General features: G+C 43.2%; 3 protein-coding genes across 4 annotated transcripts; 1 reads left to right on the forward strand and 2 right to left on the reverse strand.

Annotated features, from left to right (window-relative positions):
• Window positions 1-311: 311 nt before the first annotated feature.
• grk6 (G protein-coupled receptor kinase 6) lies at window positions 312-9,544 on the reverse strand. 2 transcript variants are annotated; one of them, XM_061298504.1, is made up of 16 exons: window positions 9,269-9,544; window positions 6,404-6,499; window positions 5,738-5,850; window positions 5,079-5,156; window positions 4,842-4,942; window positions 4,554-4,646; window positions 4,183-4,246; window positions 3,484-3,624; window positions 2,145-2,335; window positions 2,040-2,077; window positions 1,842-1,931; window positions 1,553-1,761; window positions 1,339-1,476; window positions 1,123-1,260; window positions 908-1,042; window positions 312-670 (listed from the first exon to the last, which is right to left on the reverse strand). In XM_061298504.1, exons 1-16 carry the CDS (start codon window positions 9,318-9,320, stop codon window positions 620-622), a joined length of 1,728 nt encoding a protein of 575 aa, XP_061154488.1. In that variant the 5' UTR covers window positions 9,321-9,544; the 3' UTR covers window positions 312-619. The 2 variants fall into 2 exon arrangements, with proteins under 2 accessions (XP_061154488.1, XP_061154489.1); XM_061298505.1 differs by lacking the exon at window positions 9,269-9,544 and adding an exon at window positions 7,853-7,871.
• Window positions 9,545-10,647: 1,103 nt separating this feature from the next.
• Window positions 10,648-12,645, forward strand: nop16 (NOP16 nucleolar protein homolog (yeast)). Its single transcript, XM_061298523.1, has 5 exons — window positions 10,648-10,876; window positions 11,125-11,233; window positions 11,535-11,595; window positions 11,666-11,772; window positions 12,230-12,645. The coding sequence occupies exons 1-5, from the start codon at window positions 10,770-10,772 to the stop codon at window positions 12,365-12,367; spliced, it is 522 nt and encodes a 173-aa protein (XP_061154507.1). The 5' UTR covers window positions 10,648-10,769; the 3' UTR covers window positions 12,368-12,645.
• A 55-nt stretch (window positions 12,646-12,700) lies between these two features.
• On the reverse strand, window positions 12,701-14,787 carry arl10 (ADP-ribosylation factor-like 10). Its single transcript, XM_061298520.1, has 4 exons — window positions 14,517-14,787; window positions 13,680-13,857; window positions 13,418-13,593; window positions 12,701-13,320 (listed from the first exon to the last, which is right to left on the reverse strand). The coding sequence occupies exons 1-4, from the start codon at window positions 14,652-14,654 to the stop codon at window positions 13,147-13,149; spliced, it is 666 nt and encodes a 221-aa protein (XP_061154504.1). The 5' UTR covers window positions 14,655-14,787; the 3' UTR covers window positions 12,701-13,146.
• Window positions 14,788-15,062: the final 275 nt, after the last annotated feature.

A 15,062-nucleotide genomic window follows, 5' to 3' on the forward strand; every position in this document is an offset into this window, starting at 1 on the left:
TAAATGTGCTTAAAGCAGGATGGGGAAGGGGTAAACAACAACAAAATATTTCTACAGATTTTGGGAGGGTCTGGAACATATTGCCCATGATGAACTAATTTTGTTTTAATACGTATATTTCTATAAATATATATACACATTCTGTACAGTTGCATCCCATAGAGTACATCAAGTGGAGGCCATTTTCTCTGTTGTGGAAAAAAAAGTATATTTGTATATAAAAACATCTGTGGGCTTCACTCTTTTTTAGTGAAAGCAAAAATAAAAGACACACCAAGTAAAAGTTAAGTAAAGTTGGTCACTGCACAGTCTTCAGTCACTTGTTTTATTCCCTGGAAAATTGGAAGAAGGCTTTGCCCTCTCTACTAAGTATTATTGTCACTAGTGCCCTCCAGCAAGGCACTTTTCTGTCTTCTTCCCCCCAGCACGTGATTGATCCGTTAGTCTTTTTCCGGGGAAGGAAAAAAGCCTCGGCTTAATTATCCTTTTTTAAATAATAAAACATCATTATTATGGCTATGATGAAAATACATTCGGACATTTCAAGATCGACTATCTTTCAAATAGAAATGTGCAAAAGGTTGTAAACAAATATGGTATGCGTGTGCGCGTGAATGTGTCACAGCCTGGTTGGCTCGTCGTCACTGTCGCTGCAGTTGCCACAACATTCCTGCAGGGGGCGATACAGTAGGACAGGAAGTGAGAAAATTGCCCATATCACTTGTTATAGTAAAGTACAATTTTGGTGACTTAGTGATTTTTTTTATTATTTTGCAATTGACACATACTTCATATATTTCAAACTAATACTAAAAATAATAAAGTAGCATTTAAAAAAAAAAAAAAAAGTAATTCAAATGAACAGACCTGCTCTAAAATTTTATTCAAATTATTTGGGCTCACCCACCTGTCTACCAAATAGCCGCTGCAAGAGTCCTTGCTTGGGGGGCGGAGACGGTTGTCCTCGCCAGTCCAGGTCCGGGGGAACCGCACCGTCCGGGTAAAACACGTTAAGCTCTGCGAAACATTCTGTTTCGATCATCTGCAGCGCAAAAAAAAAAAAGTCTTTTCAAATATTTTGAATGAGTTTTTTTTTTTTTAACAGTTTTTTTAATACGTTACCTCATCCTGCCAGGGAATGGAGACGCTACCCGTAGACACTTTACTGTAGAAGGACTCGTCTTTGGGTTCCAGTTCCACGCCTTTGACGGTGGAGAACTGCTCAATGTCCAGCACGTCTTTACAGTAGATGGCTTGTGGCTGCAAACACAACACACTTGAACACGCTTGTCAACTTTTTGCAGCGGTGTGAAGGGTTGATTTATTCGAACGACTTACATCAGGAATGAAAGGCGCTGGCAACATTCCGGCCTCTAGCCTTTTGAAATTGATGGAGTGGAAGATAGGGTGTGCTTTGACTTCTGAAGCCCCGCCTCCCTGGCAGCCCAGTCTCCCCCTGGGGTCTTTGGCCAGCAGCTGGAAACCACAAGAGTAAACTGAGGATGCTCGTTGCCACAATCACAAAAAAAATCCCCCCTGTCCGTCCACTCACCGCTTTACAGAGCGACTCGGCCTCTTGGGAAAACTTTCCCGAGTATTCTTCTTGCACCTCCTTCACCAAGCGCTCCACCTCTTCCCGCTTGATCTTCTTCTTCCTCTGCTGGAAGGGCGACTGGCCCTCGATCATCTCGTACAGCAGGCAGCCCAGCGCCCACCAGTCGGGGCTGAAGGTGTAGCACTCGTTGGTCACCACTTCAGGAGCTGGAAGCACCAAAGGGACCAAAACCTTAGAGAACCAGAGCTGCCATTTTGGTTTCCGGTGGAGGCTGGGTTCTTCTTACCCATGTATCCTACCGTTCCTACCCGGCCCCGTATGGTCTGACCTTCTGGCACGTGCACGGCCAGACCCAGATCCGATATCCTGATGTGTCCTTAAAAAAAAACATAGACCTCAAAAGTCACACAAAATAACCAGCACTCCTGAATCTGCCATTTATGAAAATAGTTGGTCCACCTTCTCCATAAACGCTTGGACTTACCATGATCGTCCAGCAGGATGTTTTCAGGTTTCAGGTCCCTGTGTGGCAGAAAGACCAGATGAATAGAAGCCCAAACTAGGTTGGGTCCAGGTGAGCTTTGGGCACCTGTAGACAATGTGCTCCCTGTGCAGGTCCTCGAGGCCACAGCAGATCTCTGCCGAGTAGAGGACGGCTCTCCTCTCGTCAAAGCCCGCCTCGCCCATGTGGTAGATGTGGAACTTGAGGTCGCCGCCGTTCATGAGCGTCAGAACGAGACATAAGGTGTCCTTGGTTTCATAGGCGTACGCTAAGCTCACCTTGAGACAAGGGGGGGGAAGAGAATTGATGAAATGGACTTGGTAGATGCTCGTATGCAAATACTTTGGTTTCTGGGATGCCGCTAAGGATTATTTTTAATAATCTCACAAATAGAAAAAAACAATAATGTTCTATCAAGCAAGGCGCCCTAGGCTAGCGGCCACTAAGGTCTTCAAATCAAGCTCATCCAAATTTTCAAAACTTTTCTTCTTTTGTACTCGTGACCACACCGTACGCAAGAGGAATTTGTTAGTAGCGTGTTAAAACAAATGCCATGTGTGCGCCAGTGAATGAATTCATTGACTATATCCGGGCCACATCAACTAGCATCAAGGGAAGCACGCAGATAGAGAATAGAAAGGGCTCTAACATGGATCCCTGAGCTACACCTGAACGTTTCTTTAGGTCATTTGATTGGGTTTTCACCTTTTCTCCCATCGCTCTGTAAATTGTCCGTACTACAGGTAGATCAAATAGTATTTCTTGTCAACAGAGGTTCGAAAATGTACCAAGCAGATACCACGTCGAGGTGTTTACTGAGGCTTTTTTTTTTTTTTGTGTATGCTAGTTTTGCTTCATAAGCCCAAAGGCGATCCTCACTGAGGGAACACTTTGTGCAATTGAACCAAGATTTGGGGAATTTTCTTTGAGTTAACAAAATAGGATGATCTATCATCATGCCCGGAGCGACTGCATTACGATCGTCTTTTTTTTTTTTAATTTATTTTTTGCTGTGGATACCCTACCTCAGGGGGATGCCTGTCCCCCCCCCAGGCCTGTCAGTCCGTCCCCGTTTGCGCACCACTGCATGTTGCCATTAAAACGAACTGAGGCTCCCTTTGATGACTTCAGAAGAAGTTTGCAATGTGACAATCTCGACTGTGCTTTGTTAGCACCGTGAGAGTGCTAAGCGAGCATTCATCGCTTAAGGTTGGGTATGGCCCATCATGCGGACCCGAGCTGCAGGTTGCATTCGAACCAATTGGATTAAACACAAAGAGATGGATTGAAAATGAATCAAAAGTGGTTAGCCAACCCTCCCTCCTGCAAAACCAATCGCTTGTCACGTTGGGAAATCGAAACATAATGAATAGGTTATTTGTGTTAGAATGTACGAAGCAAATGTAGAAATGAGCCGACGGCTCACCACAAATCTGCTGTTGACTTTCTCCAGGATCTGCTTCTCGTTAAGCGCCATGGACTCGCCTTTGCGCTTCTTGATCCTCTTCTTCTCCAGTTTCTTGCAGGCGTACATTTTGCCCGTGGCCCGCACCTGACATGCACATACCTGCAAAAAAGGAAAAAAAAATGCTACTGTACAGAATTTATTTTCATGGCAGCATCTGCATGTACGAGTTAAGTGAATTCAGTGGAAGCCGGCGGGCTCGCTTCTAAGTAGTCGTCCACGAGCTAACAAGTTGATCTTTTTGGTGGAAAAGCGGAATAATACGTCCCTTGTCGCCTTTTCTCAAGACCCTGTGTTGGTACATAAAACACAGCACAAACAGATAACCCATTGAGAGGTCAAAGGGGCTCGAGCAAAGAGTCCGGCATTATCTTTATGTTAAAGGGAAGAAGTGTAAGCTGGTGGATGAATGTGAGCTTTGATTGATGGAAATATACAACTGCTCCTGTTTGACTATCAATTAAAATCGCTCCAATTGAATTTGTATATTACAGCAGGTTCTATTTTTCATTTCTGGTATTGGTACAGGATTATATTTAAAACATCCTCTACAGTATTATAATTTAATTTGATTAAATATTTATGTCCTTTGTTAAATTATACTTTGTTTTACATTGTATGACATCACTTTTTTTTTAAAACACCGTGGCAACAACTTACCTCTCCAAATCCGCCTTTCCCTAAAACTCTGTACTGCCTGAACGTATTCTTTGTCACTGGTTGCCTGGAAAACACAGTCAAAAATGACCTTTTGAACCACAGAGATCCACAACTCTTGATTCATTTTCCGTAAATGCAAACGTCACATTATTCCCGGGCGCTTTTGCAACGCCAAGTTGGGCCCTTCCCGATGTGAACGACGTGCACCCACACGCCCGCCTTAAGCATGTTCTCGCCTCACTTCCCATAATTCACGTCACCTTGAAACCTCTGACATGACACAACGCATCTGCAGACTAGAAATGCACCTCGTTGTTGCGAAAGTCACTTGTATTTTTTTTTTTTTGATGACTTATGCACATAACTATTACCTCTCCAGCCACTTCCACTGGAGAAACCTGTTGTAGTACATGCTGTCGAGGTAGTCGGCGAAGGGCGCCACGCTCAGGAAGTCGTGGATCAGTCTGCAAGGAAAGTGTTAACCCCCCCCCCCAAAATATGACTTTTTATTTATTTCCATTGAGTAAAAGTTGAGTTGAAAACAACCTAAAACATGGACATTCCCACACTTAATCTTTGTGTCCATACATTGGTGGGTGCCCCTGTTTTGGTTAGCAACAGAATTCAAATGATGTTGCAATTTTTCCGTGTGCTTTTACTTGGTGGAGTCCTTGAAAAGCTCCTTGCAGGCCTCCTGCTGCAGCCGCTCGGCACACCTTGCCACCGTGCTCTCGTCCACCTCGGGAACGTGGTCCTCCGACTGTCAGTTCACGGGAGAATCAAATGCCATTTAGGAATAAACCGAAAATATTTGAAGGATGTCGTAAGCCTTTCCACAATGTGGACCAAACTGATATCAGTAACAGGACAAAACATTTGAGATGATGGAGGTGGACCTTTGGACTGAAGAAGACGTCGATGAGTTCTTGACCGCATTCCTTCCTCTTCTCATCTGGCGCCACCTCGTACTCGGCCTACAGAGGACACGCGTCCACATAACGTGAACGAAATTATATGATATATTATGACCAAAACTTAATATTCATATTATACATTATAACAAGCACAATTATTCTAGTGACCAACAGGTGGCAGCATAAAAAAGATGCCAGCCAATAGAAGCAACCGGGTCTGACTGCCATTAGATTTATGAAGCAACCGACTGCATCCAGCACTTGGATGGCCCAGTCTGCCCAGAAGCCCGCAAAGTGCTTCCTCCAAGTAAGCTAACGAGCCAGCCAGCAAACGCTAAGTGACAACAGAGACGCCGCTTGCGTTCTCCTTTTACCATCTCCGTCTCCTGGCGGACAGGAAGCGGTCACGAGGAGGCTTGGAGGAGACCTTTAATGCGAGTCGCTGAGAGCCGTTAAAGCCAGGCCGGTCAGGCTGGAGCCTCTCGCATCAACAACCGCCTCCACTCCATCTCAATAAAAACCTCGGGACCCTTATAATTTGTAGGATACTGTATGTACTTGGCATTAATGGGCAGAGACACTAAGATCAATTTATGGATAATAAAACAACATTCTGAACAGCTTGTTCCAAAATAACTTACCACGGCATCCAGAAACTTCACGCAGCGCTTCAACTCGGGTCGGGTGTCGCAAAACTGCCGGAAGAGCAAACGACCTATGGGCTGCCGTTCGCAAAGGCTACTGTAGTCTTTCTCTGTTAGAGGATCAGGAAGGGGGAAAAAAAAAAAAAGTTTAGGCTACATTGTTCTCTCAAATATCAGTGACGGCATCCCAGAGCAACCAACGAAACGTTCTGAGGATCTGTGGAGTGAAACTTCCAATGGCGAGTCTGAACCCACCTGAAGAGTTCCTTAATTGCGCAACATTTGTGATGTCATACGATTATAAAAAAAAAAAAAAAAAAAAAAGAAGAAGCTACCAAACGAGGAAGTTGACAGTTTCCTGCCCATGTCTTTCTCAAGAGCGTGTAATATACTCCAGCTTTCGTAATAACAGACACGCTGAGGTGTACCTCGACACGTGTGGGGGGAACGTTTTAGACACGGCAACGTTTCTCGTGTCCTCAAAGTACTTCCTTCCTGCCTCGCTCAGTCATAAGGTAGTCATTTGACTCATTCAAATTCAAAGGCCATTTGCATGGCAGCCTTCCATGTTGTTACACGGACTGCTGCTCCAAATTGGTTTTGTCGGTCCACATTTTGAAACGGTTCCAAAGTGTTTTTAACGACCTGTTTTTTCGTGCTTACCGGTGGATTGTCGCAGCTCTTCGCACAAACTAATGTGAGGGAACTGCAGCATCTGTTTCCACTTCTTGCTCTTTCCTTTCCGGTTTCCACCGCCACCTGCAAACAACAACGCAGACAATATGAATTATTCATATCAAATACCGTCGACGATGTTTATTAGTATGCACAGTGTAAACAAAACGCCTTCATGCTCATAGCAAAACGGTGATAATAAAGATAAATCACAAAATGTCAAACAACTGCCATTTTGAAAAACACATGGAGCGGCAACACATACAAATGCATTCTCTCTCCTACTTTCAGGACCTTCTCTGTCTTGTCTTCGTGCTTTTAATGACGTTGCTACTTTTCCAGTACAGCTCAGTGCTGCCAAGCTTATTGTGGCACAGCGTGGTACTGCATCCAAGTTGAAATTTTGATTCGTTTCTATTCTGCATTGTAAAAATATCAGACGACATCTGCGCTAATATTGAAGTGGGATGTATGTAGCTAGCAAACATTGTGGTTTTTCGTTAATCAAATAGTTGCTAGTTGTGCCTAAAGGACGGACGGAGGATGTATGGAGAAAAATGTACCATGAATGTAAACAAGATGTGACAAGTCAGATAAAAGTTAGGCAATAGAATGGCGAGGTTGTTTCCTTCTGTGGGGCCGGGGGTGTTAATCAAGATGAACAGCGTGGGAATAAAATCAACAAGACCACCTGAGGAGGTGCTGATGAACTACAGAACTCCAAAGACACTTGAAAGCGTGTCATGGCGCCCTTTGACAGGCCGAGCTGCTGGGGGAAAAAAAATATATAGTCAACCGGGGTGACCGCAACGAAGCGGCGCTTCCTGTTTTGTTTCGCTAGCTTTTTACAACACCGCTCGTAAATCGGAGTGACAATCAGCGACAAGCTGAACCCGGCAAATGGGTTTGGGGGGGGGGGAAATTAGTGATTTAAAGTGGTGAATTGATGACACAACCATAAACAAATGTCCAAATTTGATTTCCAATGGAGACAGAAAACAACTGAGACAACTGAAAATAACAAGCGTGCTTAATCTTCAGTGGGGTGTATCAAAAAAACAAAAACAAAGGAGCATAATGAAATCTTTAGTGCTGAAGTTGATTGAACTCATAAGAACGGCGCCGCTATCGCTAATAGGAAGCATCTTGCCGCGAGGAAGATTCTCGGTCGTTAATGTTGACTAGATTAACGTCAAGCGCACAAACGCAGCTCGGCTTGCACGTGCGGTTCAAGCGCCATCTTTTTCCTTTTATCCAAAAAACATGACCGCACAAATTCATTTCATAGTTCCCATATATGTAAAAATAACCACATTCAGCCACATGAAATGGTTTGAAATCGATTATTGGGGAGTTTTTGTACGATGAAATGCGGATTTTAAGGTGGATAAATATAGCCGTTCCTTTTTGTAGTCTGCAAGGTAAACACGGATTTACCTTAGAGACTTTGTGTGCTGTCATGTGACTTCCTGGCTCCTTTTGATTGGTGCAATGGAATCGTACATCTCTAGTGATTTACGTTGGATTGGCGAAACAGAGTCATGTGACAACACCCGAGGCAGATGTTTCTCTGAGAAACCAAAGCAAATAGATTGCGCAAACAATATCGGTAGATAAAAAAATAAAAACGCAGTAGCCTACAGAATGTGGCTGAATGCAGCGTGGGGGGAAAAAAAGAAACAAAAATACTCCATTAAAAGTGGGTAGTATTACTGACAAGTAGAATTTATCTTATAATGTACTTTAAGATGGAGTCATATTGAGTGGGGGGTTGCAAGGATATTGAATAAATTCTCAAACAGCTTTCTATAAACAAGCCAGGCCGTCTTTTGGTGACACAAGAGTCAAATCAGACTGCGCGTTTACCCCTAAAGTACAATTTGCACACTCTCCACATCCTGTTTCGCAAAGGTTGATGCTGCAACATCGAACCAGGGAGAAACGCGACATATTATATTTCACACATAACCTGAGTCATTCTGAAAAACACTAATCCTTTGTACAATCAATAAGCGCATGCTAAACAGTCACTTTATGTATTATATTTGTTTTTAACAGGCGGATATGTGAGGGAGGTGACAGGAAATCTTAAATTGCTCAGCTTTCAAATGGAGTTTTGCAGCGATGTCGCCGATATGATATGAGTAATCGCAATAACGATATTCCTCTGCCAAATCAATAACCAGATACTCAATAGTCAAGTCCTACATTCAACGGGGTTCTATTAGACTGATTCGAATGACATCATTATCTCAAATCAATAATTGGGTGTGTTTCCTTTCTTGGTAATAACACAGAAATTGCTCCATTTTCTAATCGAATTCTGCATCTCAGCAACGGTATTAACAGGAAAAGCTAATAAGCAAGGAAGATACGGTACTATGGAATTTAAATGAACTTTTTTATGCCGCGTCAATAACTTGGAGCTAAATAGTTGGTTGCACATTAGCTGAGATATATAAAAGGTGTTTATGGGAGGAGAGAGCAAAGTTAATAGACTTTGTAATTGAGTTTTGCACGACAGCAATTTACAGTAATTGACAGTTAGAAAACCTGAGCTTTAATACTAATCAGGAACTTCAGGAACTTAAGTCAGTGCCGACTTAATAGCTGGGTGTGAATTTATTCGATCGTGTATTGTATAGTTATTTTTAGTAAGCATAATTGTTAGGGAGGCGAAAGCAAAATTTTAATTACTCCGTTTTCAAATGGAGTTCTGCTCGTAAACACAAAACATCATTCCGTAGTAACTAGTGCGATATAAATGTTTGGTACTCTTAAGGGTTTCTTGTCCGCACACTCTGCCCCCTTTGCAGACGATCGGAGCTATTTATCGGCCATCTCCATCCTCACCTTCTCGTGCTTTCAGTAGCACCGTGTTGGCCACGATGTTCTCCAGCTCCATGTTGGCTCTGTGTCGAATTTAGCAGCGGCGACGCCGGGGCCGAGCTCCGTAGAGCCGAACCGCCACCCACTCCCGGGCGGATCCGATCTTGTTGAAACAAACACCGTGCACCACCGAGTCCCACGGGAGAGGGAAGATTGAGCCCCTCAGTTTCTGCTTTCCCAGCGCAGTCCTGTCCGGTGACATCCGCACTTGTGCGCCCGCCTCCTCCCCTCTCCTCTGCTTTCTCTTCTCCTCTCATCAGTCCTCTCCTCCCGCATTTCAAAATAAGACACCAGAAAATTGCAATGTTAGAATAAAACGATTACAAATAAAACAGCCCAGTACTTCAATTTAAAATATATATATAAATAATAACATTGAAATAACAATGATAGGAAAAAATAATAATTCTGCTCTATTTATACCCATCTATGAAAATGAGTGACATATCCCACTGTTTTAAAATTGTACTGATGTTTTCATCATACTTTTAAAAATACAAAATGGTCACATTTGTCTATTTCTTTGCATGTATTAGTATAGTCCATTACCACCACTTAGAGTCAAACTGCCAAATGCTCAACCGGTCACCTTTTGTTTTAGTACAGGAACAATTATGCTCTCCTTTCTCTGCATGTGGATGAACCGCTTACAAAGCCATGAATCAATAGCTCACGACTCCAGGGCAGATGCTCTTTGCGGCGGGGATCAATGAACGCACCGCAGCGTTTTTTAAAGGTGCATTAGGAAACACTTTTTACTGTTTACTGCTTCGGCACAAGGCATGACGGCAGCGGCTCGCACATTGTCAGGTTGATGGAGTTATTGATCTGGTCTTCATTCCAAACTTATAATGCAATATTGAGTGGCTTGTTGTTAATGAGACAGCATCATGTCAGCGGTGCACAGGCCTCACCAACAAATGGAAAGCAGAACTAATAAGTATTTGTAGCAATATTTTTTATTTAAGACAGCGTTTTAGCAAACTGCAATGTCTTGGTGGAGTTGTGTTTTCGTTCAGATTGGTTTAGATCACGTTTCATGCATTTTTATGATCTATTTTCTTGTCAACTGTTATTCTGTTTCGCTGACATTGCTCTCTACTGTCCTCTACTGGACAAATACTGATCACAAACGATGACGTGATTAATAAAACAGTGAAGGGGCGGGGTCTTACTAGTCACATGACCACAACTGGAGTACGTCCTTGCTTGTGAACGCATTTAATAAAACATAATACGTATTTATAATCATATAAATTTTGAAGTATCTGTTTTATCAACAAAAAAAGAACATAAAAAATAATAAACGACGGTAAAAATAACAGTGTGGTCACATGACCGGAACTTAAAAAAACCAACGTCCGCTCGCTTCTTCACGTTTTTCCACGTTGCTAACAACACATGGCCCTGAAATAGCTACCACTCTAATTCAACGGATAAAGAAAACATTTTATAATCAACAATCATGGGTAAACTCAAGAAGAATAGCAAAAAGAATACCTTTAACTATAACCGAGACCGCAAGAAACTTAAGAAGAAGTTCATGAAAAAGGCCAACCCGAGGATAGAAAAGTAAGCGACTCCATTATTATTCTTTTGCGATCGTTATTACATTTCATTTATTACTTGTAACGTGATAATGAGTACGGGTTGTCATATCTAACGATGCAGCTCATACTGTGTTATGTTTTGAATGTCTAAAAGCAGTTAGCATGTTAATTTATACATGAGGTCCCTTTAATAGTTAAGGTTCCGAGTCAGTCAAATCAGTTGCAAGTTCACATGACTTCTCCCTGGAGGCTAATTTGATTGTTGTTCAGTAAATATATAGGAAACGCATGGGATCAAGGAAAGTCCATGGCCAAGAACCTGCGGGACATGGGCTTGGTGTCCGACCCGAACCGCAGTTTTCCCATCAAGAAAAAAAGCGTAAGTGCAAATGCAAAATACAGACAATTCCATCGTATGAACCCGATTGTTATTGCTTGCAGTGTTTTGTTTTTGCCAGAAGATGGCAAAAAAGTGTCATTTTTGAAGACAACAGTTGTCCAACTCTCATCAAAATAAATCTTGCACCAATAGAGTATGATAAAAGCACACCCATGTTTGTAAATTGTTATTTTGAAATGGGTTAGTATTGGTCTGAGAACTGTTTTAAATTGTGGAGGAAAAAAAAAAAAAGTACATCTTTGTGAGGCTGATCCAATCCACGTTTTTAAACCATTACCAGGTCTTCGGATTGAGAAAAGAGAGGAAGGCTCCCGTTGTGATCAAACCCTACGTTGTCACTCGTAAGTTTTGGGGCATTACGGTAAAGCGGGGCACCTGGTGTCGTGTGTCACGTGTCAAATGTGTGAGCAGAGCTGGAGGAGGAGGCCAACCAGTCAACAAATATTACCCCGACGCTGTCGACTGACTTGATTGAGTACGTCCAGCACATGATCCGAGAACACAAAGACAACTACAAGGTGAGGATGCAAAAATCTTGAGGCACTTCAGTGCCAACCTCAGCCCTAAATCGAGGACATAGTTTAATCATTTTGCATCAAACTGTATTCCAAGAACATTTCTCCCCCCCATTTGCTTTTTTCTTTTTGTGATAAAAACACTTAGTGTCTTGAAAGCAAGCTATAATTGCTGTAAAATTCTTGGTAATGATTACTCAGCTTTTGATAACTGTGTGGAACAAATGTATTCCTCGTGGTTGTTTTCCCTCAATTCCAAATAAGGCAACCAGAACGGATGGCGTATTGACTACGGCGCTTCCAAATGGCGCATTCCCTCGAGTCTAATAAATGCACGTTGTTCTCTGAACACTGCACATCTTGTGTCCTTGACAGAAGATGAAAAATGTATTTTAAACATGACGATTCCACGGACAAAATCGGATTGATTTCACTTTTCCCTCTCGTTCAACCCCCGCAGGCGATGGCCCGCGACGAGAAAAACTACTACCAGGACACGCCCAAGCAGATCAAGAGGAAGATCGAGCAGTACAAGCGCCTCCACGCGCAGCAGCACGCTGACTTTGTCGCCTCTCTCCCCAGCCCCATGTCCCACTGAGGGCTTGGAATCTTATAAGTAGGAAAAAATAGTCTGTTCTTCACCAGAGGACTTAAAAATGGCGTTCCCGATGTTGGTAACGCACGTAGAATGACTTTTCACGGTTGACCCAGTTTTGTGTCGCTGCAAAAGGAAATGAAGACTTTAAGATGTTTTGGATATGGATTTATGTCTATCTATACAGACAAAAAAAACCATACCTATTTTTATTTTTTTGCTATGGAACTCGTGTATGTTGATGTTTGCGTCTCAATAAAATTGTTTCCCCATACACCAAATTAATGTATTTTTTTTTTCCCATCAGGAAAACATGAATTGTACAGTAGGGCAATATGATGCATAGACACTATTTTTTTATTTTCCACAAATAAAATGCATTTTGACATGTTAATATATACAACAGTTTCTGCAGTCATGAAAATCTTGAGTCCAACCAATGAATAATTTTCCATGGTCACAGCGCATCAAATGGAATAAAACATGACCTTCATTTAAAACCCTCATATTTATGACTCATCGCTCAACCATCAGTCATCGGGCTAAGAGGCGATATTAAATATCAAGTGACCGGCTGAGCCTTTGTTTTTTTTTGTTTTTCTTTCCCCCAGACTCAAAATATTTACAAATGACGCTAGTGTCTAAGCGACAATGTAACATAAAAAAAATAAGCGTAAAAAGTGGAACACTCAAATGTCAACATATGTACGCACACTATTATGCAACATTGGACAGCACCCTGGACAAAATGTCCTCCTTAGGGGGAAGAGAAGCAGCCCCCATCAAACAAGCTGGAGCAGGAGGTCCTGGCAGGCATCCAGGCCTCTGCAGGAGTTCCTCAGGGCGTTGTCAGAATCCAACTGGGCAGCCAGGAGGAACAGCTTCCTGTCCTCCCCCACCGAGCCCAGAGACAAGGCCTCGTGGAGCTCTGACACACTCACCGCCTCAGCTTTATCCTGGCGGGAGCCACAAACACAGCCCATTGTAGACTTTAATTTTCATTTCACTTTCAAGTGTTTTTTTTTTTTTTTTTTTTTTTTTTTTTTGTCTTGCCTGTTTGTTTCCCAGGACCACCACAGGCAGCTGGGGTTGCACTTGCAGGAGGCGGTGCAGCTCCGACTTTGCCAGCGGGAGGCGGCCGCGATCAGACGAGTCCACCACGTAGACCAGCACGTGAGTTCTGATCAGATACTCGCACCAGTAGCGGCGCAATTCCTCACCGCCACCAACTGTAAAATGGAGAGGAACATTTCTTTTTGGTATCAAGATGCCAGGTAAGTAGTACTTGTATCTAAATAAAGCTAATCTTACTTACTCTCTAGGAAGTCTAACTGACAAGCGGGTGCCCTGACGCTGATGAAATTGAAGCCTCGGGTGGGGCGGCAACGGCCCCTCTCAGCCCCCCCAGGCGTCAGGCCCTGAAGCATGCTGCTCTTGCCGGCTCCGTCCAAGCCGAGCACCAGCACCTGGCGCTTTCCGCATTCCTCTTCCTCCTGTGGGTGGAGTAAACGTCAAACCCTTATCAGTGTGGACTTTGCGCAGAATCAGAGAGGTTTTGCTTCTTTATCGGCGTTACTGTCGAGTAGAAACAGTGCAGGGATGATCACAGCGTTGCAAACGATTGGACGTTTGCCAAGTTAGGTGACGCTATCAAAACATTTGTTAGCTTTGTCTTCTTCAGGGTAAAAACATCTTGATACAGCATTGCCTTGAGATTTGGTGACTTCACTTTTTTTTTTTTTTCTATTGATGAAAAACAACACCCCATGAATTTGCAAGATAAAAACAAACGACGACATAAGAATGGCAAATTTAGGCTATGGACATTGTACTGCTCCTGCTGGTGTGCCCACTTAGGGACAGTAAGACTGTCTACATGTGTTGTCTCATCATTTTTGTGTTACATACCTGGTTGTCAAGGCATCACTATATTTTAAATGAGTTTGAGCTGTCTAATTTACACACAGATTGGATTTTATCCAGTTTGGTTAGCAGTCGATGAAAAGGTTCCCCTGACTTTTGGCGAGAGAAGTGAGGTCCAGCCTGCATGGCAGGACCCTAGCATGCAAATTTTGAAGGATCAAGATTTGAACCAAGAACGCGCGCCCTCAGTCTTGCTGTACCGCGACCAAACAATGGAGTGGTGCCTTACTTCCTTAATGGTGGCGTATTGCGCGTGGGGTGTCCACTTTCGCCTCGAGTAGAAGTAATTGAAGGCGATGAAGATCGCCGAGCCCAGCGTGGCCACGGCGGCGGTCAGCGCCACCGAAATGTGCCGGAGGAGCACCATGTGTGCAGGACCGGCGGCCGAAGCGGATTCGATGCTTCCCGGACGAGTGTGGAGGCCGAATGCCGGCGTTTCAGCCGCCTCTGCTGCGGTTCCTCCCTCGACATGTGACCGAGAGCTCGCAGTATGGTGTTTTTGTTTTTGTTTCCCCAAGAGGCGCAGGATGACAACGGGGCGTTCAAGTGTTTCGTGTAAATGTGGGCTTCCAATGGGTGCGTTCAGTTACCTGGAGCCCCCACTAACAAAAGAGGAATATCTGACTGCACTTGAACGTTTCATCTTCACGTCTATCTTGTGATGTACATTCAAGTGACATTGATTTGCAAATAATGAAATAAGATGGGGTTTCCCCTCTATTTTATTATGTAATTTAATAATTGACATGTTAACGCATATACAATACATTTTATT

Source organism: Syngnathus typhle, linkage group LG15 (assembly GCF_033458585.1).
Source record: "Syngnathus typhle isolate RoL2023-S1 ecotype Sweden linkage group LG15, RoL_Styp_1.0, whole genome shotgun sequence".
NCBI classification, from domain to species: Eukaryota; Metazoa; Chordata; class Actinopteri; order Syngnathiformes; family Syngnathidae; genus Syngnathus; species Syngnathus typhle.